This window comes from Crocodylus siamensis, chromosome 5 (assembly GCF_052110815.1).
Source record: "Crocodylus siamensis isolate JL-2025a chromosome 5, ASM5211081v1, whole genome shotgun sequence".
Classification (NCBI taxonomy): domain Eukaryota; kingdom Metazoa; phylum Chordata; order Crocodylia; family Crocodylidae; genus Crocodylus; species Crocodylus siamensis.
The window spans coordinates 1,535,509-1,559,729 of NC_143399.1; the positions used below are offsets into that span (position 1 = coordinate 1,535,509).

The window sequence follows — 24,221 nt, forward strand, 5'->3', positions numbered from 1 at the left end:
AGGCAGGATCAGCCCTGTCCAAACCACCCGTTGTCCAAACTCTGAGCAACGCAAGTCACCCCTCCCACAGCATTGAGACATCCCTTGACTCTGCCCATCGGTAAAGCAGGGGAACCACAGCAGCCAACGTCTGGCTCCTATAAAAGGTTGTTAGCATATGCTCAAGAGACCCTAAGCAGAGGCCGTCCCCCTGCTGCAAAGGAAGGCAACCCGTCCCCCACCCCAGTCTGTACCAATCTGACTGGAAGGAAACCCCTTCTTAACCCCAAACATGGCATCGGTCTGAGCCTAAGCGCAGGAGTAAGACCCTGCAGCCAGGCATGTGGGGCTGGTCCCAGCAGGAGCATTGGCACAGCCCAGTCCCATCCCCAGCCTGGGCTGCAGCAGTACCCAGCACCGCTGGGGGAAGCTTAAAAACTGCCTGATACATACAGACAAGAGGGGGACAAGGGGAAGCACCGAGTACCCAGCAGCAGGGTCCCAGACACAGACCCTAAGGTCAACTGACATCAAATTTAGACTGCACAGCCTCTGCTACCGGGGCGAACCCCAAATACCAGCACTCTCTACTGGGTCATGGGTAATACCCACCACTTGCCTTGGTTCCCTACCTAGCACCCTACCTGCCACCCACCCAGACTATAGCAGTACCTTCTTCTATCTACTGGCACCACTGTTCCCCCTCCTACCACCCCAATACTTGCACCCCTTGCAGGCAGGCATGCGGCTGCTGCTGCGCATCCATGCAGCTGGTTTCATTACTCTGCAGAACAGATCCAACTGAGGAACGTGCAGCCCCGAGCACTTGTCTTCACACTCTGAGCTCAGCAACAGGTATATGGGGGACACCCAGGCTAGGCAGGCCTGCCCCCATGCCATCAACCCAGCAACACAAGAGGGTGGGAAGCCCTAACCCGTGTCTTCCATGAGCAGCCCTGCATGCCGCTGCAACCTGCTCATTCCAGTGAAGGGTGAATGAGGATGAGCAGAAAACTCAGACGGCAGCACGAGAATACAGGGCAGAGGCCAGAGCCCACTCCTTGGGCTGGGTGCGCAGACGACCTCACGGCATCTGCATGCAAAGTTCTTGGGTGAAATTTTGCAATGGAAACCATCATTTCTCCTTCCTCAGCACTGTCAGGTTGTGGCTGCAGTCCAGGCCGGGAATGGGGACTGGGCTGTGTCAGTGCTCCTGCTGGGACTTAAACCAGAAGCCTTGCCTCTGCTCAGGCTCAGACCAATACCATATTTGCAATCAGAAAGGAATTTTCCCACTGCTCAGACTGGTCTGGACTGGAGGGGTTTGCCTTCCTCTGCAGTGGGGACACGGCCTCTGCCAGGGATCTCTCCAGTGTCCGTGAACCCCCCAGCAGCAGCAAGATGTTGGCGGCCGCAGCCCCTCTGCTTTCCCGGAGGCAGGGGCAGGGGTGATGCCTGGGGCTGTGTCAGGGGTGACTGTTGGGTTGCTCAGAGCTCAGACACAGGGTTTGTCTGGGCTGCTTTGGACAGGCCTGATCCTGCCTCAGGCAGCGGTTGACTAGATGGCCCCTAAAACTCCCTTCCAGCACAACATTTCCAATAAGGGAGCTCAGAGAAAAGGAAGCCCTGTTACAAACAGGGCTACCATACGCTAGGATGCAGAGTGCTTACAGGGATGCCAGCAGCTCAGTGCATAGTGGTCTTTTGAAGAGATAGCCACACTCCTGGGTACAGGGGGTGTTGGGAGAAACAAGGAGAGCAACGAGGACAGCTTCACCCCTTGGGGTTGCTCCACATGCTCGTATTCACAGGAATGGGGGTGGCCATCCCAGCATCCAGGTCACCCCCTTGCTTTGCCTGTTCCTTCTTCAGTCTCAATAAAACTTTCCTCATCGCTTCCTCTCCATGGACAAGTCCCCACTGCCTACTCCACAGGTTAGCAAGTGCAGAACAGCTGCAAGCCTGACCCCAGAGAGTGATAAGGGGCAAGCCGCTGACCCCTCTTTCCCACCCTGAGCAGTGCCAGTCATTTGCAGACTTTGTGGGAAGAAATGACACCACTTCCCAGGCTGCCCTGAAAGTCTCTCAGGGCACAGCAGGGCCTTGCTTTAGAGCGTTTCCTAAATATGCCATAGCCGAGACGCTGCACTGTTTTGCCTGCATGGCTATTTCAGCCACGTGCCTTTCCTGCTGAAACAGAGATGCTCAGTTCTGGTTTGCTAAACCCCATTTGGCAATGTGTCTAAACACATGCAAACTTAATTAGTTCAGGAGGGGGCTCGGCCTTTGTGGTGATGGATAAAAGCAATGGGAAATGAGACAAGTCAGAGCTGGCAGGGAGTTTTCACTCAAGCCCCATTCACCGGCATGCTGCTAATCAGATGTGACGCTCCATGCAGCTGCGTCCAATCAGCGCCAGGGCCCTATGATGTGCAGTTCGCTAACAGGTTGCACGCCAGCTCCCTGCATCCGCAACGCTGGAAACACAACATGTATTTTCCACTCTGCCCTGGAAAGGCTTCGGAATTGAATTGTGGAGATCACAGAATCACAGACAATGAGGATGGGAGGGCTGCTCAGGAGGTCACATCTAGTCCAACCCCCTGCTCCAAGCAGGACCAGGCCCAACTACATCATCCCAGACACAGCTTTGTCCACCTGGGGCTTAAACACCTCCAAGCGTGGGGAGTCCACAACGTCTCTGGCTAACTTGTTCCGGAGCTTCACCACCCTCCTCGGGAGGAAGTTTTTCCTAATATCCAACCTCAACTTTCCTTGCTGCAGCCTGAGCCCATTGCTCCTTGTCCTGTTGTCTGCCCCCACTGAGACCAGTCCAGCTCCATCCTCTTTGTAGCCCCCCTGCAGGGAGGTGAAGGCTGCTATTCAAACCCCCTCAGTCTTCCCTTCTCTGGACTAAATCAGCCTATTTCCCTCAGCCTCTCCTCACAAGTCATGTCCCCCAGCCCCTCAACAATTTTTGTTGCCCTCCACTGGACTCTCTCCAATGTGTCCACATCCTTTCCGTAGTGTGGGGCCCACAACTGGACACAGGACTCCAGATGTGGCCTCACCAGTACTGAACAGATAAAAAGAATCACTGCCCTCAATCTGCTGGCACCGCTCCTCTACCAATGCAGCCCAGGATGCTGTTCGCCTTCTTGGCACCAAGGGCACACTGCTGGCTCCTGTTCAGCTTCTTGTGCCCCATCACTGCCAGGTCCTTTTCGGCAGAGCTGCTGCCCAGCCAGTCACCCCCAGCCTGGACCCATGCAGGGGGCTGTTCCATCTTAAGTGCAGGACTTTGCACTAGTGCAGAAGTGAATGGTCTTAAAACAGAGGAAAAGAAAAGAGAAACAAGCCACTCATTGGGCCCTCCTGGCCAGCCCTGCTTTCAGTAAGAATCATGAGGGGCTGGCAATAGCAAATGTCAGATTCCCAGGAGCTAGCCTGGACCATGATGCCTCCTACTAGCTGCTCTGCAGAGCAATGTCCCCCGCAACCCTTCTTGGGGGAATGCTGGTCACGCAAGCCGGCACATGTCCCGTGGGTCACTGAACAACCTGAACTGCTTCCACAGAGTATCAGAGCAGGTTTCCCGATGGCAGGCAAAGCCAGTGGTGGGAGAAGAATGAGCCCACGGCATGTGGCCCTGGAGGCACTGGCCAGGGAGCAGACAGGTGGGGACTCCACCCCTCTCTATGTCCCCTGGGAGCTTCTCCAGAGCAAGCTTCACCACCTTTCATACTCACAGCTAGAAAAAACACAGAACAATGGACCACTGCCCCAAAACAAGTGGCACGGCCATCCACTCCCCAAATATAGAGCTGATAATAGAGCCAGGAGCTGTGTAGGAGCCAACTCAGGGGGCATGCATATGTCCCGAGGTCATCTTATGATGACAAAAAGGACAGGACTGACCTCGTAACATGGGCAAGATGCAGCCCCATCCTTCCTTTCTGACAAGACAGAGGCCTGACTCTCCCCCCAGCAGAAGACAAGAGCTGAGACAAGGGAGCGGATCAGAAACGCCTGGCTGGTACGCCCATCCCTCCCTTTGCATCTGCAAGGTGTGCATGGAAAAGAAAGTCCCCATTCCTCAAGCAAGCAGGGAATGAGCAGGCCCCCCGCAAAATTCCAGCCAGCAAAACGGAGCCTATGCTGGGTTCTCCTGGCTTGTGAGCATTTTATTTCGGCTTCACGCTAGGGGAAAGCAATGTCACGCTAAGAACCAGGTGACACTGCTAATGAGCAGTGGATGTCAGCTTAGTGCTGGGCACGTCAATGCCTGAACCTTCTCGGTGTGATGAAGACAGCCGCCTGTACCAGGCACTTAACCAGCAAAGAGCAGCTGAGAGGTTACAGGAGTGCCAGGGCATTCAGTGCTGCAACACTGCGCTGCTTCTGCAGTATGGATCTGGCCTGACTTCAACGGTCAGGGTTACTTCTGTATGCAGCCAGCCCCCCATGGGCACAGGCAAGTGTGTGGAAGGACACACCTATACATGTGTGCCAATAACCATGCAGATACCTAAACGGCCACTCGCTCAGCCTGCAAGCATGACTGCTGTCAGCAAGAATGCCAGTTCGAGTATGCCAGCCCTGAGCCCTGGCTCTCAATCCCTTTTGCCATGATAACCCATGTGCTAGTGCCCTTGCAGTGTACCCGCAAGGCAGAGGGAAGGCCTTGTAGATGAAAGATGCCCTGGGGGCATCCTTTGCTTCAGAGATATAGAAGCTAAGACCACCCGCTCCCCACTTGCTCCTTCTCCTTCACGGGAAGTACAGTGCTCCTGTTCCCTGAGGCAACGCCAGCTGCAGGCAGCACAGCTTAGGAAACAGAACACAGCTGTCAGGATGGGGAAGCTATTTATCCCCCAAGCTCCCCAGGCCATCAGGTATGGACCGAGGCAGCCAATGACTAAAGGAGCTAGAAATGGGAGGCGTGTCCTTGCTCTGCGAGTTGGAGAATGGATGCGACTGGAAACATCCCAGTTAAGCCCTTTCCCAGGCACACAGGGACCCCTCTGCCCAGCGGTCCCGTGCAAGGCTCCCCACTCTCCCACCTACAATCCCACATGGTGAACAAGGGGGTGGAGGAAGCTTGCAGGATTCTCAGCATCAGCGTGGATTCTCTGTTGTGGGAGAGGGTCAGCAGAAGTGAGTTGTGGGAATGAACAGGGAGGGCAAAAGCACCGTCCTCGTCCCAACACAGAGCAGATTTGTGGAGCTGCACGAACCGTCCCACTGGCTAATGAGAGAGGGGGATCTCGTTGGGGGTGGGGTGGGGTGTGGAGAACACCACACTGTGGGCCACAGGCACCTCGCCCAGCTGTACTCACATGACTTTCAGATCCCAGTCACCGCAGGTTACAAAAATCGACTTGACGCTGGGGTCTAGGAGGCCTTCCTTTGCCATCCACTCATCAACCCTCTGTAAAGAAGAGAGGACAAGCAGGTAAGCAGTGCTGGCATGGGAAGCACCACAACAGTCATGCTCAGATAAGCAGCTGCGAACGAGAGAAGAGAAAGCTGTGACCTTATCTGGGGGCAGCCCCCACCCCACACACTTCTCGCCTCATCTCTGAGCTCCTTTTCTCCACATGAGCACACTTGGGCCTTTGAAGATTTCCAAGAGGCCACATCAGGCCTGGAGCAGAAGTGATCTTATCAGGCACAACAGTGGCTCTGGGTGCCCTACGAGTAGGAATGGGACAGCAAGGCTGAAACAGGCCTCAGCTTCCTCTCCAACCTGGCCCCAGCCCCCTCCATGGAGACTGATACTGAAACAACCACATTCCCTGTGACACGCAGAGGAAGCTAGAAATTAAACCAAGAAGCTCCCCCTTGGCTCCGCAGCCCCCAGCCTGGGAATGGAAGGAAAAGGAGCGAACCAGAGAGGAATGGGAGATCCTCACCTGCGCTTGGGAGGAAATGCAACCCATGGGGGTGGGATTCTCAGCTACCCCACTTTGCAGAGTCTGCTGCACAGGACGGGCCCCCAGCAAAGGAACATCCCTGCACACCTGGCAGGGGAAGCAGCGTGACCACGTAGGCCTGCAGCCTCTCCCTGCATTCCGCTCATGTGGGGCTTTTGGCCCGCTGATATGTCCTCCATAGGAGGTTTATATTGAGCAGATTCTTTTTGGTATTGGGTGGTGGAACCGGAGCGTGCTCCATCCACTCCATGCATTGACCTGGTACAGCAGTGCCTCCAGGACGGGTGCAAAAAAACAAAAACAAAAAAAACCCACATCCCTGCACACAAGCACCAAGGCCACCCAGCTCAGCACACGCACCTCCTTTGTGGAGGGTTCAACACATTTTCTCCCCTCCCCCTAGCTCCATGGGCTTGCTGGCACAAATCACCTACTTCAGAGTAAGAGAGGGTCTGAATCTGAAGTGAAGTAGCCCTTCCTGGTTAGCTGCCCATGTGGACACCCTTCTTCTGGATCAGCTGAATCTAATTCTGCAGTGGATTGTGCTCTTCTGGGATAAGACTCACTTACTCCTGAAGAAGAGTGGCCACACCAGGGGCACCTCAGATGCAAGTACCCATGTGCTGGCTAATTTGTGAGTTTGCACTTGTCACCTGCAGCAAGGAGGGTCGGAGGGCAGGAGCCCCGTACAAGGGACCCTGGCTACTTTTGCTGCCAATGGCATGTGAATGGCAGAGGCTGGTCTTCAATGCACACCCTGAAAGCCCCAGGGGCTGGAGTAGACCACTCCAAGAAGGCAGGGGTCCCTCCAGCCAAGGTGGGGAAGGAGCAGAGGTCGTGGCTCAGACGTTACTGTCACTTGGCTGTTACAATTCACCTTTTCGAGATGCTTTTGCCATGACCAGAGGGGAAGAGAGGTAGGGGATGTGCCTATATCTAGTTGTGAACAACTGATCTGCACACCTTCAAAATACAAGAGTCAGCAGCTGGGCAAAATAACCCAGTGCATTGCAAGGGAAGCCAACCCAGATGGGCCAAGGAAATGTGTGGCCTCAGCTAAAGGCTTCCAAGCACTTCTGGGAGTTCGGCTGTGGCCCTGGCTGGCAACAGCTTTCCCCCCAGGTCCTCTTGCACCTCCTAACCATCCCCAGCCCTCAGTGGGCTCCAGCTCTGCCTGATCCCTCATGTCTGCTCTGGACAGTGCTGGGGGATCAGGTTCAGGTGTAGAGAACCTCTACCAACCACTCTCGTCACCATCATCTTCAAGACAGGGGCTGGAACAGGCAAGAGGCTCAGTCTGAGGCTGATCCATGCAGCCCCGGCAGCAAGCAGCTCACCATGGATCAGCATCAGAGGCTCCTCCTGCACACGCCACCCCCGCGTCCCAGGGGCTGCCATGCCGTCTCGACGATGGAGGGCCCCCGGCACGACGCAGAGCCGTCATGACCTTTCCAAAATCCCTGATGTGAGTGCCCACGAAGTGCCACCCCCATGGAGGATGCTAACACCATTAATTTGATTTCCTTCCATAAGCAATTGGTGCAATTATTCCGATTAAGAACAATTAGGAGGTCCACATCCTGACAGAGACAATGCATCGTGCAATGACCTGAAGCTTGCGTGGGCTCAGCTCAAGGAGGGCTCCTCCGGTGTTTGACGACCAACAAAAGCTATTGATAGAGAAACACTTTCAAGCTAATTAAGCCCTAAAAGCTGTAGGAATCCAACATTAAGCAGATGGCATTATGAGGGCTATAGCTTCATTCACCCATCCCACAGATTAGGTTTTAAAGGCATTTTCCTTCTCCGCCACGTGTATTATGGAGCATTCACTCCACCCGCATGGGGGGAGGGCCAGCTGCCTTGCAGCGGTCTAAAACAATGTCTTGGCACGCTGCGGCTGGCTCAAGTCAAATCGCCTCTTCTCCTGTCTGCTGGCAGGAGTTTGGACATCTTGTCAGTACCCTTGACATGAACAGCTGGAGATGACAGATCAATGGTTCAATACTCTCAGCAGCATGTCACCGACGTGACAGCAAATGTTATTCTAATGAAGCCGTAATCATAGTCAAATTACGCGGTTCGATTCTCAGGCGCGGGGAGGAGGTGGGAGGGGGAGTAGAGGTCAGGGGTCAGGAACTAAAGGTTATTCTGCTTACCTCGAGCACTTGCTGGAGACTCGGCTGCCCATCCACCATGCCTTGAATAATTCCAGTCAGCTGAAACAAAGGAGAGGGGGAGAGAGCACAGGAATCAGAGGAGCAGCACATGGACTGTTAGGAGGTCTCCACACCAGCCCATCTTTCTGAAACCACACAGTGCAAATGCCAGGCAGCCCAAACTGCCTAGTGAAAACACATGTTCATTCTAGAGACAGAGAAGCAGGGGATCTCCTATGCATCCAGCTGGAAGGATTGCAACTCAACACAGCCTGCCTGGGGAAACAGTACAGGCAAGCGGCCAGCGCGTGCACAGGATGCCCCGCGTGCTGCCCATTTCAACACCGAACTCTTTTCAGCACCAGCTGAGGCTGCCTGAATCCACGCAGGCCGTTTCTACTGCATTAGACACCTTCGGCCACTCCCAGGCTGCAGTGATTGTGCTCCTTTATACACCCACAGCTCATCCACATTCTGAATCCTGTGCCCAGATCTGGTCCCTGTGCCTCCACAAGGGAAGAGAAGAACTAGAGAAAGTCCAATGAAGGACAACAAAGATGATGAGGGGTATGAAGGGACTTCCACATAAGGAAAGATAAAAAAGGCCAGGCCTGTTCAGTTTAGAAATCAGACAGTTGAGGGGAAACATGAGAAGGGTTTATAAAACACTAAATGCTGAAGAGAAGGTGAATAGGGATTTATTATTTACTCTCTCACACCAGACAAGAACTAAGGGGTCACAACATAAAAAGAGCAGGTAGTAAGTTTAAAACTAAGAACAAGGAAGCCCTTTTTCACCCAGAATGTCACTAAAGAGTGGAACTCATTGCCACCAGATGCGGTGAAAGCTGAGTTTAGCCAGATTCAAAAGGATTAGACGTGTCCTTAGAGGAAAGGAGCATCGGTAGCTATTGAGTATGGGAGTGAGGGGCACAGCCTCTGAATCAGAACTTCCTAGACAGTAAGTGCTGGATGCCGCAAAGGAGAGAGGAGGAAGGAAAACGCTGCTCAGACCCAGTCACGCTCCCTTTCAGCCTCTGCTCTCTGCCACCGTGTGACACCAGAGACTGGGCAAGATGGATGTGGGGTCTGACCAGGAAATGGCCATTCTGACATGTTGATATGACAGGTAATGTCTCTGCAAAGGTGGACACAATAAACCTCTCTGGTTAAAAGGGGAGGGTGGTGCACTGGTGCCGTGAATGAAGGAGCAGGCGGAAGGCTTCGGAGCAGCTTCACAAAGCACGTTTTCCCATTTAAACCACTGCCAGCACAACAACATATTTACAAAAACTCTGATGGCACATGAAGCTTTAAAGCTTCACTACCACTTGTTATTCCATATGTCCTTCAGAGCAGGGTCTCCCAGGTCTGCAAACTTTGAAGACCTCCTGTTAACCCACTCGCGCCTGGCTTGCTTGCATGCTTAAAGTTAAGCCTATGGCAGCAATGTTTGACGAGCTCAGAGCCTTTTCTGTGCACTAGTGAAGGGGCCTGTGCTGTGCAAAGCCTTTATTTAGTTTTTTGTAGCTCTGCAACCAAAAAAAAGCCTTCTTTTAAGGAAAAAAAGGACTGAAAACACAGAGGTCAGGAGCTCACTACCAGTGCACCTGAGCAATCAAAGAAAACAATCCCCATCAGTACAGATGCACACCGCACTGCTTTACTGGGTATCACACACGTCTAATTGTCTTTTAAAGGGCAGGCAGCACAAGGTGCAAGGCTGGGATGTGGTGCATGCATGCTGCAGCCAGGTTCACGGGCCACCACGGCAGTTTAATCTAGAGCCACAGGGAGGAGAGCTCTTGAGACTCTCTCCACCCTTTAGAAACAGCCCCTCTACTACAAAATGCTTCCACCCAACTCATGGCATGCGAGTCCAAGCATGAGCCGTGGCCCCTGTATTACTCAGTGGATGGCAACTTAAACAAGCTGGGCTGCTTCTGCCCTGTGTTTCTTTAGCTGCTTGCCTTAGAGCACTGAAACTTAAAAAAAAAAGAAAAAAAAGAAAAAAAAAAGATTAAACTCCAATTAAACTGTAATTACATTTAATGAATACCAAATACCTGACTCACTGAATAAGCTGGCTATAAGCAGGAAGATTATTTTCTCTTTGCGACTTCCATGGAATGGTAATATGTACCTTTTAGGGAAGAAATTTTAATTTTAAGAACGGCAAGTTCCTCTAGGTGGGTTTCTGAAGTTCATCAAGTCATTATTAGGTGGAATTTTAAGGAAGTGGAGGGACACAGGCACTCTCTTATATTCCTGAAACTGTTTTTATATTAATCTGTATTTTAATTGGGTAACAGCTGCTGCCTACAGACTCCCATGTTCTAAAAGGAAAATAAATGTAAGAGATTAACTGCGCTGCTCTTTAGTATGGATTTAACCCATGTTTTGTCTTGTGGGCTCAGTCCTCCCGTCCCTTGGTGGATGCCTGTCCCACCACTCGCCTGAAAGACACGTTGCTCAACTACCATGACTCCTCCACCCTGGAAGTGATTGCACCAGCTCTGCGGCAAGTGGCCACAGCCTAAACTCGGACACGGCTGGGGAAGGGAATCGGCCACACAAATAGTGGTTTCTTGTAACATTGGATTTGGAAGGCCCAGGAAGGCACTGGGCACCAGCATGCTCCTTGGAAATGCCCCATAACCAAGATACCCTCTCCACCTGCTCCGTGCAGGCTGCTGCATTAGACAGAGCTGCCCCTGAAAGGATGAACGGCAAGCGGCTGTTCCAGCTGGCTTCTGCCTTCACTGCTCCCTAGTGCTGAAGCCCAGCGGTGGCAGGTCAAGAGAGCACTGGGGCCTCTCTGGAGGCAGCCACCACAGCTCTACAAGAAGGTAGAAGACATCCGACATCAGCAGTTTTCTAAGCTCCCGATGGATTGTACACAGGGAATCTAGGCTGCTCCTGGGCCTGAAAGTACTTTGGGCTTAGAGCCTAGGGATGGGAAGGGGCTCAAGTTGCTGCAAGGGATGTTGAGGTTAGATACTAGCAAAAACTTTCTCCTGAGGAGCATGATAAAGCACTGGAACAGGCTCCCCAGAGAGGTGGTGGGATCTGCATCCTTAGAGGCGTTTCAGACCCAGGTAGACAAAGCCTTGTCTGGGATGATGTAGTTTGGGCTGGTCCTGCTTGGAGCAGGGGACTGGACTAGATGTGACCTCCTGAGCTCCCTTCAGCCCCCATTTTCTATGATGCTATGATTAAGGACAGGGTGAGCAAGCAACTGTTTGCTGGCTTTTTCCAACCTGCCCAGTGCTGCCAGCACCCTCCCAGCTGTACCTGAGCAGTGAAAGGGGTTTTTCAAGACAGCCCTGTTCCCCGCAGGCTCACTAACCCCCTGGACAGATTAGCAGCACAGAGCATTGGTGCATTTTCAGCTGTGCTTGGGCAATAAGGAGACAGGCGCGTTCAATTCCCGAGGTCGCCCCGTTATCAGCACACACCCCTCTGTCAATGGGCTGCGTCTCTGCCAGGCAGTAAGCAGAGACAAGGCTGACAGTGAAGCGGCGCACAAGACGGACTGCGATGCAATGTCAGCGCCACGGCTTTTCCTCCGGAGTTTATCTCACAAACCATCGCCTCTCTGCACTGAGACAGTTTGCTGATTGCATAAGCACTCGTCTCTGGTGTACAATCTGATCAGCGGGCCTGGTCTTTCTTCGTAGACAAAGAGGCCAATAAATCTCACCCTTGCTAAGTAGAGGTGCTGAGACAAAGCCCTTTACTGGCATTTAGCAAGATGGGCATTTTCCAGGAACCGCAGCGCGGCGCTGAAAGCCTGCTGCAGCCAGCACAGCTGGTCGGAGGACAGCGTGGGGGGGGCCTTGCAACCGTGCTCCCTGGCCCCAGCTGCCCCTCAGAACGATGGGGGAGGCCCTGCTCCCCACCTGCCCACACAGAAACAGGAAAAGGGAGCACCTGGGGCTCAGTACAAGTGGGAAGGGACCTTGCTGAAGGAGTAAGAGAGCTGCACTGCAGCCTCAGCAGCAGCCTGTGGCAAAACCTTTCCCCTCCCGGCAAGGGAGAAACGAGACTCCCACTGGTGGCAGGGGGCCCATTTTGCTCTTCTTCCACCTCTGAGAAAATCAGCAGCAGAGTGGAGGGAGAGTGAAGGGGGAACACTCGGGAGTAGAGAAAAGGACCCTGATGGGGAAGGATGGAGAGAAGGGCAAGGCTGAAAAGGGGATCTGGAAAGCATCCATCATAGAGTGATGCTAGCATGCAGCCACCAACGGTGACATCCGGGCCTGGGATGATGCTAACACAGCCACTACCCACAGCACAGACCCAGGCTGGACCTGTGTCACTGTGTGCGGCTCACATGGCTCCTCACAAGAGCTACCAGCTCAGTTAAGACCAGAGACCGATGGTCTGGGACAACTGTTCAGGGTCCCCTAAGTGCTGGGTTCATTTTAGTGGATGACAGGGGGAGTGAGTTCCCCTGCTTCCTAGCCACGGAGCAGAGGGATCAGAGCCTTTGCCATGTGCACAGGTCCCTCAACCAGGAACAAAGAATGGGTCAGATCACACCGGACAGTCCCACGGGTTGGCTCAGTCTCCAGACTACAGCCATTCTCCCTGCCTCATGCAGTCAGAGCTTCATGCTTTTAATGCAGAAAGAGACTTCCAAAGCCTGGCGCACTTGACCCCACTGGTTCACAGAGAAGAGAAGGAGCCTGTGGGAGCATTTAGCCTGACATCCTCTGTGTGACACCAGCCAGACAACTTCACCCACAGCTCCTGCACCCTTTTCAGCTTAAATCAGGGTGCAGGTCCAGTGCAAGGGGCACTTCCAAAGTGCAAAGGCAGGCAGAGCAGGGGTGTTCGGAAGCAGGCTGTGTGCAGGGGTGAGGGAGGAAAGCTGGCTGCTTCCACTGTCTGGCTTTTGGGCAAAAGCAGTGTTGCAACACTGAGTAGGGTGGGAAGCAGCAGACAAATGCCTTAATCCCACCCACCAAAGTGGTACTCCCTGCAATTAAAAAAAAAAAATTTAAAAAAAAAAAAATCATGGGATAGATCATGAACATCTCCTATAAACCTACATCTTGTGACTGTCCAGAATCATGCTACCAGGCTTATCCCACAACACGCACAAGGGCTGTGCCCAACAGGTCCAGGACGGGCAGAGAAAGCCCAAGCACTCATCCAGCCTGCCAGGGAAAGGTTGCAAAAGAGTTTCCGTGCCGGCCCTCTGTTCGGGAGTGTTTACAGCTTTCTGGAGAGTGCTCCCTTGGGGATGGAGTTTTCTGCACTGAGTTTTTTTGGAAAGTCTGAACCGAATGCACTGCTGTTCTGGGAGAGTGAAAACAAAACAGCATGTGTTTTCACAATGGGGGAAGCGGCAGGGACGGCCTGGCTCGACAGAGGGTTTTCTGCCTGGCGGCACAGAGCTGTTGGGTCACCTAGGCCAGAAGTCTGCTCGCGCGGGGCAGGCATGCAGAGGCCCTGGTTCTGCAATCACAGATGTCAGTGGTTTGCGATCAGGCCTCAGAACTGGCTGGGGGATTAAAAGCACAATCTGGCATGATCCTCATGCCTATGGAAGGGTGGGGAGATGACACGAGGGGCAAGGCACCGAGTGCGCTACCCTCATCCATGAGTCAGAGGCCTTTGCTAACAGCAGCCATGCATGTATCTGCCCCGTGACATGGGGAAATTGAGGCACAGACAGAAAAAGGGAAGTGCCCCAAATGATGCAGAGAGCTAAAGGAGCAGCAGGGGTGTAGCAGACCTAGGACTTCTGCCTCCACACAACACTCACCTGGGACAGGTGGCCTCAACCCAGGGCAGTGGTGGCAAGGGAAGCAAAAGCCAATGCAAGAAGGCACCATCGAGGGAAAAGTGTGGCGTAGAACTGGCTGGTTCCCTGAGTTACACAAGAGAAAGCAAGTCCTCCCCTTCCCTCTGCCAGGGTTGTCACAACTCAGGTGCATCCCTGGCACTTTTCCTCTGCCAATAAGCACTTCTGGGAAAAGGTGGAGCACCAACGAGCAGAGCAATCATCCCTTGTGATTATAGTAACAATGGTATTCCGGAGCCCCACTCTCCTATCCTGGAAAGACAGCTTTAAAGATGGCCTCAGCACTTGAAAGCCTTCTGGTGACAACAAGCCACCAAAGCCAGGGCCTGTGAAGAGCCAGGAAAGACTGTGCAGCACAGGGTTATTTTACTCCACGTGGGATGTATCCTGCTTCCGGCCTAGGACCAGCTTCTACAAGGGGACACGTGTTTTTCACTGCTCTACAGCGACGGTCCTCTGCATCACTGCTGGCACCAATGCCCCAAATCCCCGGGTCGCTTGTCCATTACAAATGTGATCAGTCGCAAACAGCAAAAGAATTCCGGGGAGGAGCTTTAAAGATGAACACATACAGCACCTAGCACACCATGATTACGATTCACAGCTAAGGCTCCTAGGCCTCAACATCACACTTGTCAACCTTTGGAGACGCAAGGCAGCCCTCCAAATCTTGGTGAATGCAGCAGCATCCTGTTTAAAGAACTCATGTGTTTAGGACAGGGCTTACCTGGCAGAAGTGGGGCCAGGAAAGAGCCATATCCTGCTTATCTCCCCTCCCCTAGGGCAGCCATGAAAGGCTGTTGCAGCACCCCAAGGAGCCCTGACTCCCTGGTAGAGAATCACTGCCTTACTATAACAATAGCTAGTTCCCATTGTTATGGCTATTATCATTACTGGTAGTGTCAGAGTGATGTCATAGCTGTGATCATCCAAGAAATGATGCGAGAGGCAAGGATTTCTTAGGGTGATGGCTTTTATTAAACCAACTGCATAGTTGGGACAGAGTCAGACAAGCTTTTGAATGCAAGGCATTTTTCCTTCTTCGAGAAGAAGAATCCTTGCGTCTCACACATCATTATCACAATGATAATCATCATCATCATTATTACCTATACTATTAACAGCAGTAGCAGCAGAAGGGGAGGGACAACCTGCATTCGCCTTGCCCTTGGTGGAGATAAACCTGCCCGCATCTGCGAGCCTGTTTCGGGGTGAGAGCGCGCCTCACCGTGCACCGCGCATGCTTGGGGCTTTACCTCTGTGCAGAAGGGCGTGAGCTGAGGGTGCACCACGGGCTGCACGTACATGTGGAAGGTGGACTCTATCTCCATCGTCCTGCCATTGAGCTTCAGGATGGGGAACTCGATGATTTCCTGGAGAAAGCACAGAGCACATGCTGCTATAGATAGACAACAGGTAGGAATACCCCAGAAAGCAGACAGTCCTCCCCCTTTCATGGCAAGGGCCCAGAAAGGACAGAAGCAGGTCCAACCTGCACAACTGCAGCAGCTGAACTGGTTAATCAACCTCACTCTTAGCAAGGACAGTGCGTTTGCTGCTGCTTGCAGTACCTGTCCCCACTCAGGGACTACATGCATGTGGCTTCCTGGTAACACCTGTGTTTGCTACAGCAACCCCAAGTTTTCCTAGCACAAGCCAAGTCAGCCACCCACCCACACACACCCACCCACACACACACATAGAGGAGCAGAGAGATGCATACAAAAAACAGATGCAACCCCACTCAGCAAACACCCGAGAGGATGCATTTCTTTCAGAGACAAACTCCATCATCTCTCCCATCTCTCTGGAAGGATATGGGATATCGGACAACTCGGGGCCTCGCTGCAGCCTCGAGGCTATTGCCTGGAGCACCGGCTTCAGGAAGAAGCAGGATGTGCAACTGCAAGGCAGCCCGGGCTTCCTAGTCACTCTTCCCATGCACCGCTGCGCTGTGCCGCGCCACAGTGGAAGTTCCCCCACGCGCGCCACCCAGCCGTGACAGGGTGAGTGCTGCTTTATTCTCGCTGCTCAATTTATGCTCTAAAGGAAATAAAAACGTTCCTCATCGGAAGAGCGTTCAATTGCATGAATAATCAGCGATCAAAAATTTACATGGACCTGTTAATAAAAAGTTTAAACAAAGCCAGTTAGGATGGATTCCTCAATTACTAAAAAATATACATGGAATTAAAAGAACCGACCACTGAATAAAAGCGATAAAATCCTTTGTGTGCGCCCCCCTCCTCCTCCCCTCCCCACCCTCTCAGCGTAATGTAAGAGGAGAAGTGACAATTTGTTTGGTGTCTTTAAAGAATAATTTGTCTATGTTATTTAATAGAGATGCATGGCACCAGGGTTCTGGAGTGTAAATGAGCCTGCTGAGTGATATCCATGCAACAAGCCTCTCAAATCACTTCTGGAGAGAGGGAGAGGGAGAGAGAATCAAAAAAAATATTGCTTTTTAATATTCAAAAACAGTTTGCAAAATTTAATCAAAGCAGAGCAAAAGCTAACATTTTTACCACTTTGACATTTTTATTAGCGCTTTCATAAATTTTTAAAACATGAATGGAATTAGTTTAACAACAACAACAAAAAAACTGCCTGAAAACATCTGGAAGAGACAAATAAGAAATAATAAAAATAAATAAATAAATAAGCAGCAACTCTTGGCGAGCAGAATTAGCATGTGGAAAACGCAGGCGCTGCGGAGGAGCTGCTGCAGCTCCCTGGCCCTGCCTGCAACCCCCCCGACCCAACGAGTGTGAGGTCATACCTATGAGGCAATGACATCACCGCATGCTGGAAGCCAAAGGGAAGGTGAGAAGACGGGCAAGTGAACGGAAACAACCAATAATTTAAATCACCGGAGGAAAGGCATGGATGCCAGCGCATGTCAGGGACGCAAAGGCAGTGAGAGTAGATAAAGGACCGGAGAGGGGTCGGCTGGGTGGCAGGAAAGCACAGCAAGTCAACAGAAAAGAGGGCCACCAAGCACTTCAAGGGACGGGAGTGCGGAGAGTAACCGTGACCCCCCAGCATCACCTCTGCCCCCCAGCACATGCTAAGGTCTGAAGTGCCTCATTTCTCAGCCCAACTGCTGCACACGGGCTGGTTTCAGCAATGAAGCTCTCCCGTTTTAGGGTCGGGGAGGATAAGGGCTGGGGTATCCCTGTTCCCCTTCTAAATGGGCAGCAGGGAAAGCTGTTCAGGCGTAGCAAGAAGCTTGTCCATGAGCAAGAGTTAATCCTGAGGTAAAGCTGAATGGAAACCCCCCAAATTACCAGAAAGGTAGCACGCAGTCCTGGCTGGAAACAGTCTTTGCGTCTGAGGTAGCCAACAGTGACCCCTTTCCTCCCTGCCATGCTTGTTACTCGGAGCCCCAAGCCCTTCCAATGCTCCCCGGCTCCGACGTCCCCAACGAGGGCCACTCCTCGGAAGACGCAGGTCTGTAACGGGGCTAAAAGGGAACGCGTGGCTCTCTCCAAAGCAGCATTACCTCTGCAGCTTGGAGATCACAGGACTGCCAGCAAGTCCCAAGGGAATGAGAAGGACGTGACAGACCCCCAAGGCCATCACCAGGCCAGCGTTGAAGAGGGGTCAACACGGAGCCCTGCCTGCTGATGGGATACACAAAGGTGTCGTTTGCCTTCCAGAACCAGAGGCAAAAAAAAAAAATCACTTTCAGGAGGGTCAGATTAAAGCAGACAGAGGGAATAAAAACCTGGAACATTTAACGATACTGAGAATTATTGCTGGTCTGTGAAAAGTATATGGCTGGAGAGGGGGGGAAAAAAACACAACCTGACCGGCAACTAGGATGTCCTGGGAGAAGGAACAACAGCTTTTTTTTGGCTTATTTGGTCAGTGGTTCAAGCGAGTAGTGAGGCTGTTTATCCGAATGCTCCCTGTAGCCGAGATTTTTCCAGTCTCTGGCAATGTTTGCTCCACTGGTATCTAAGGCAACAGATACCAGCCCCATGAAATCAGTCCCGCTCCTCACTAACGATGTTAGCCAGTCCTGCAATGAAATTTAACCTGTGACACTGCTGTACTTTTCATTTAAACTTTCATTTGGAGAGAAGCAGTGTTTGGAGACCCCGCAGTTTGTCCTGCTAATAAAGACAAGTGTTGGGACCTTTAAAGGTGCCATTCATCTTTCGCCTTTATTAAATTCAATTTTCTTAAGCCCATGATACATCATGAAATTAAGAGTTGACATTCCTGTGGAAACAAAAATATCTAGCAAACATAAATGGGTGGGGGGAAGGCCTCTATCACCCAGAATTTATGGCTCAAAGCTGATCTGTTTCCACTTTTTTTCTTTTTTTTTTTTTTTTACAAGCATATGGTTTGTTTTAGGTATCCAAAATGTTATTACAGATCTAGAATTTCATTAGTAATTATGAAATGGGGAGCACTTGGACACACACCCCCTCCTCAACTCCCTGCAGCTCAGGAAAGCAGCCGGACACACACACGTTCTCCTGGCCAGCCAATCTGGACAATATCTACGCTCTCAGGCACCTTTTGGAGGCAAAACCAGTTGAAATGTTAGTCATCATTCACCAGCCGTAGGAAGCCCTACATATGCCCACCTCTGCTGCTGCCCAGGGGCTACCATAATCTCATCCCGTGGCCAGTGACCCCTACCTCCACAAAGCCAAGTGATCACTCTCTCCTGGTTTTCCCACGGCAGAAGGCAAGTTGTGAAAGAGCTGAAATAAGATGAGGGCTGTATTCAGAGACTACAACTAGCCACAGACTACCACAAATATGGACACGGCTGCAGCACATGCAATTCCACTCCTGTGCATGGCAGCGACATACGTTGTTCAGCAGCATGGCCTAACTTGAAGGGAAATCTCAGATTCAAATTGCTGGTGATAAATAAGCAGCGTTTTATTTTCCTCTCTATTGTCAGGAAGAGTTGAACACGTTTTGCATTGACAAAACCCTGCACGCCGCTCCCAAAAACCCACCCGGACATTTGCATTTATATTGTGGGAACGCGGAGCTTCTAAAATCAATTTTAACACATCTCAAAAGAGGTTACATTTCTCCCCCAGCTGAGTTAATATATAAATGGGGGGGAGTTAAAGTGATAAAAACCTGTTACCAAGCTGGCTTGCTTTAAAAAGGGCCTCAAGCCTGCAGTACTTGAAGCATGGCGGCCCGCTCAGAGCTCCTGCTTTCCAAGCTGCCCCAGAAGGGAAAGACCATATCCACACCTTCTGTGGGTCCCAGGACAGTGCTCTTAGGAACAGCTGGAAGGCTGCAGGACAAGGGCTAGTGCAAAGGACCTCCTTTTCTGAAGGATTAGAAAAAATCATGTGAAATCAGTGCTATAAACCCAGCCTTCTCCTGCCCCACCCTCCCCAGTGAAAATCTCCCTCTGCAACACCAAGCCAAAGACTCAGGAAACGGGGAAAACTGGGAATTGGTCGTTTTAGTTTTTGCGGTGATAATAAAAAAGGCAAAAAGCTAGCAAGCCCAGCTATGCTCACTCGCCGCCTGCCCGTAACAGTGAGATCCCTTGAGTTAAAAACAAAGCAGCCAAACTTATGCTGCTATCCACCGACCACATTCTTGCAACTGTGGAAAGGACCGCGATTAGATTAAAAGATTAAAAACACATAGCGAGACTTTCCAGGCTTTGCAACCCCTTTGATCCACAGATCTATGCAAGAAGTGGGCAGGACGCACTCAAACCCATATTTATTTATTTGCGGCAGATGCAATTGCCCATTCACTTTAAAAACTATCATTGAAAACAATTTATTCCCCCCCACCACCCTCGAAGAAGTTTAATAAATACAATGGATAAAAGATGCCAGGAAAAATCAGAGCCGACTGCTCGGAAGGCAATAAACAGAAGCGGCTGCCTCAGAGAGAAAGGGATTTTTCTGATAACGGAAAGACACAACTTTCACCAAAAGGCAGCTTTACACCTTCAAAAGGCAAGGGGGGGGGAGGGGGCATGCTGGGTCTTCACCGAGGGAATGCAGGCTCAAACAGCAGCTCATTTTGGCCTGGTTTTTCCACCCACCCCCCATTTAAAGAAAAAAATGTGGCTTTCTGCACCAGGAGATTATTTCTTAAACAAACACTCGTGTTTTTGATTTACACCACTGGCTGCTCCTAAATAATTTATGGCGGGTTAAATTTATTGCACAGCCCTGGCCGGCTGCAAATTCGAATTGCCAAATAATTAGATTTTAGGGCAATGCTTATAAATTATCCGCCGATTTGTCCGGACTTGTTTGTCAGTTGCTTTGTGCTTCGGGTCATCTTTGGCATTTCGCTGTTTGTGTTTTAATTGCTGATTTACACTTTGACAGATGAGAGTTGATGCCTCCAAGTTTCGGAAGAGAGGGGGAGGGAGGAGGAAAGAGAGGGGGAAGAATCGGAGCTTTTAAAAGCTTTGTTTTTCCCTTTTTTCCAAGGCAATTAAAATAGCAAAGGGGCTGCACGCGGACAGCGCTAGCCCAGCCAACTTGCCTTGTTTCCCCTTTTAATTATTATTTCAACTAAAGCTGCTTCCGAGCTGAGTGGTCCTGCCCTATCCCCCAGGGCACTAGAAAAGGTGACCTCATTGGTCTTCTCCCCAGCTCCTAATTCCTATAAAATGGACCAAAACGAGCCCCAGAAAGACCGCCTGAGCTGGCAGGGGCAGGGAAGGGAATGCAGCACGGGGCCTGTGAACTTTCTGAAGGGCGCCTCGCTACCGCGCACATGCGCAGAGGACCACAGCATGCCCCATCGGAGATGCTACCCTGTGTATTATTAGTCACCCCGTTAAACAGCCCTGTGGGGCAGCGGCTAGCACCAAATTACTTCTGCTGGGGCTTCCTGGAGGACACCACACACAGGGATTTGCCAATTATGTTAATTTAAACATATCTCCTACCCAGGGAAAAGGCAGAGGAGACGAGACGCAAGTCGAGGAAGCATGAGGCTCTCTCAAGAGCGTCGGAAAACAAAAGGGAGTGGGGGAAAATAGCATAGGGGAAGAGCCTGGTGCGGAGGATGGTCTATCCGTGGCCAGATCACAGAATACCAGGTTGTGCCTTTAGGGCCCAGCCCTTGCCTACCCTCGGCGCTCGGCCACGGTGAGCCAGGCCCCCAACACCAGCCACTGTTTTTAAAGGACAACATTTTGGCTCCTTTGTTTTCTGGCTTCTGAGCCTTGGGATCCCACACGAGTCTCATTTCCAGGTTCTTCCCCATCAATGAGGACTAAATTCTCCTTAAGTGAAAAAAAGAGCCTTACCTACATGTGTGCTTGCAGGACCTTGGGCAACAAGACAGACACATTTGAAGCAACCTGCTTTCAAAATCCCCATTTAAAACAACAGCCAAGGGCAGGGGAAGAAGAGGAGAGAGTGGATAGCCCAACCATGGTAAAGTTAAGAACTGGGTACCCAAATCCCCTGGCTGGTTGTAAAAACCCAGCTGAAGGCTCCCATGTTGCTCTCTGCAGAGACACAAGGAGCAGCGAGAACCGGTCTCACACCCAGACAGCACCTCATTTACTTCCCTTTCTTTTCTCACCAGCTGGTCTCTGCTCATCCTACCTGGAGATTATATATGTCATATTTTTTACAAAAAAACCCTGTCTGCCCTCCCGCCTCTACTTCTTGAGCCCTCCCTCCTGCTGCGCTCCCTGCCCCAACCAGAGTAACACAGAGCCTCCCCCCACCTACAAAATGCAGAAACATGGACACCAGCCACCTCTGCCGACTTCTCCAAAAGGCACCCACAACTGCGCAGTGACATGCAACTGCAGTTTTAACTCAGGGGGCACAACAAAGACTCGCCGTCTGGAGCAGGCTGGAAGGGCCCTAAGGCCTGGTGCCCTGCTGGGATCCTGCACCTCTGGGCATCCCTGCAGCAGCCTCTCCTTGGGTTCCCAAACATTGTCTCCTTGCAGAAGACAGCAAGGACACAGCATCCTTAGCAAAGCGAGAAGCCAATGCTCTCTCTAAAGCTCCCCTCCTTCCCCTGATCCCAGCCAGACTCCATGTGGGACCCACACCCATTAGAAACAAACCCCTTTCCCTCCTAAGAGTCATCACTTCATTAAAAAGGACGCATGCAGGCAGTGAACAAAGCCTGGTGCACCAATGGATGGGCTGTTCTGCCACATCCTTTCCCTAACATGCAATACCCAGACAGAGGAAGGGGCATCTGCCCCGCATCTTGCCACTCTTCCAGGACACAATGAGGTGCTCCTCTCCCTCTGTCAGAGTCTGAAACCCCAGCAGGGGCTTTCCTGGTCAGGGATCATATGCACCTGCTCACAAGTCTCCCGCTGCTTTATGGTCCAGTGTTCCTGGGCATTACACCAGGCAGAGGAAAGGGCCAACACCACGAGGGCTAGTGAAACATCTGGGAGAAGCAGAAGGGCATGCTTGCGTGCGTGTACAAACTCTATCCCTTGACCGCAGCATGCTTCTACCTAGCAGACGGGGCCCAATAGAGTAAATGAAAAACTGTTAACAACCAACACAGGCGCTGCTGAAGAAGGCATGAGGATGCCAGGTGCTCTGGGCTGGGGAAAGGGGGAAGTGGAAAATCTTCACCCCAGACAGATTTGCACTGGATTTAACGGAAGAACTTTGCACCGCACAAGACCTTCATCCAAAGACCATGAGACCCTGCATCCCATGGCAATAATGGGCAAAGGAGGAGGGGAAAAAAAAGAAGAGGCCTCAACCAAGCCCTGCGAGTGAACAAGAACGAACACCCAAGGAAACAGGCTGCTGAGCCAACATCCCCATTTCACAGCTGGCAACGCAGAGGCCCAGACGGGTTATGTAGTTGTGCTACGCTCAGAGCCACGCTTTTACCCAAGAGCTCTGCGTTCCAGTCCTACTTTCAAAGTGCTGCCCCATGCCTGCCTGGGGGATCTGGGCAGGGCAGAAGGCAGGCTCAGACACAAAGCTTGGAAAGTTGCTAACGCCTGGGTATTTACTCTTTCATGCTTGGTCCCTGTCCCAGAGTGTGCTTTCCGGAGAGTCTGAAGAAATGCCATGCTGTTATTTCTGAGTCAGACATTTCTTCCCCTCTGGGGTTGCTCTTCATGCTTTAATGATTGTTCAGATGCTCTTTGGTGGGAGCAGGGGGCAGGAGGGGGCCTCAGGTAACTTAAAATACCGTTTGGCTTCAAAGCATTGTACTGGAAAAGGACACAAGATGTCCTCAGCAGGGACTAATGGCCCACATCTTTAAAACATGTTTTTGAAATAAGCCCAGAAAAGCATGGCGGGGGCCTGAACAGCTCCTGCACATGGAGATGTGAACAAGACTGGAGTCTCAAGGCGATGCCACACAGCACTGAAGTATTGTCTACTTCCTTCCTTTCAGAAAGGCACCGGGTTGCCAACACTGCAGTGGCATGAGTTATTCTTACAACGGTCAGAGAAGGAGATCAGCACAACAGGGCTGCGTGTTCTCCAACTACCACACATCTTTTCTTCCCAGGGCAACTGCAGCTCAACTCTTTTTTGCTGTAAGCACCGAGCCCTCTAACTTTGCAACCCCTCCCCAGGTTCACATTTGTGCAGCTAGAGGCAGAACGCTCAAATCGGGCAACTGAGCAAGTGCGTGCTGCAAGGTGCAACCCACAGATCTCCATCAGCTGGAGGCAAAGGGGCAGCATGACCAATTGCTTTCCCAGGGATGATCTTACCAGGCTGCCAAAAAACAACTGGGAACTAAGCAGGCTGGAATCCAGTCAGCATGTGGGCAGGTGATCACCTGGGCACCTGCTAAGCTGGGCTTGTTGCTATGATAATGCCAGGTTTATATACAGTACTTACAGAAGAAATGGATTTGAATGTTTTCATGCATTCGATGCCCCTGCCCGGTGGTCTAGTGGTTGTGCTCGGCAGGGGACCCAGGCTTGATTCCTGCTTATGCTATCTAGCTGCTTGGGCTACACATAAATACAGCTAATTCACTACCCTGCAGCCATAACACCCCGCGTCAGATCATATGGGTCACAGCAAGGTTGTGCCTAGTTATTACAAGAACAGGGGAAGCCTCCAAGGTAAAACGACTGCCATGGAGAAAGCATCTTGTGTGTGCCAGACTGCAGCTGCCCTTTCGTACCCTGCAAAACCAGTTCTCAAACTTGGGTTGCATTTCTCCCGTCTCTTCCAATTTATTTTCCTTTCTTAAGGAGACGGGCATTCTATGTCACTGACCACATTAAGGTCTCAGCTCTGAGGCTGCAGCTGAGAAGGTTACTGTAGGATCACAAGGGAGACACATGCTATATGGAAAGCTCAGTCCAAGGGACCTGCATTGTTCCTGCAATGTTGG

At 51.6% G+C, this 24,221-nt stretch overlaps 1 protein-coding gene across 5 annotated transcripts in view; it reads right to left on the reverse strand.

Moving 5' to 3' along the window:
• The window catches only part of ERI3 (ERI1 exoribonuclease family member 3), a 160,731-nt gene that overhangs the window by 121,502 nt on the left and 15,008 nt on the right, over positions 1-24,221 (reverse strand). For all 5 annotated transcript variants that reach the window (XM_090049878.1, XM_090049881.1, XM_090049880.1 and 2 more), the window contains exons 3-5: positions 15,146-15,262; positions 8,075-8,134; positions 5,319-5,410 (exon numbers count right to left, since the gene is read on the reverse strand). In XM_090049878.1, coding sequence (XP_089906004.1) covers positions 5,319-5,410; positions 8,075-8,134; positions 15,146-15,262 — 269 coding nt within the window. The remainder of the gene's footprint in view (positions 1-5,318; positions 5,411-8,074; positions 8,135-15,145; positions 15,263-24,221) is intronic.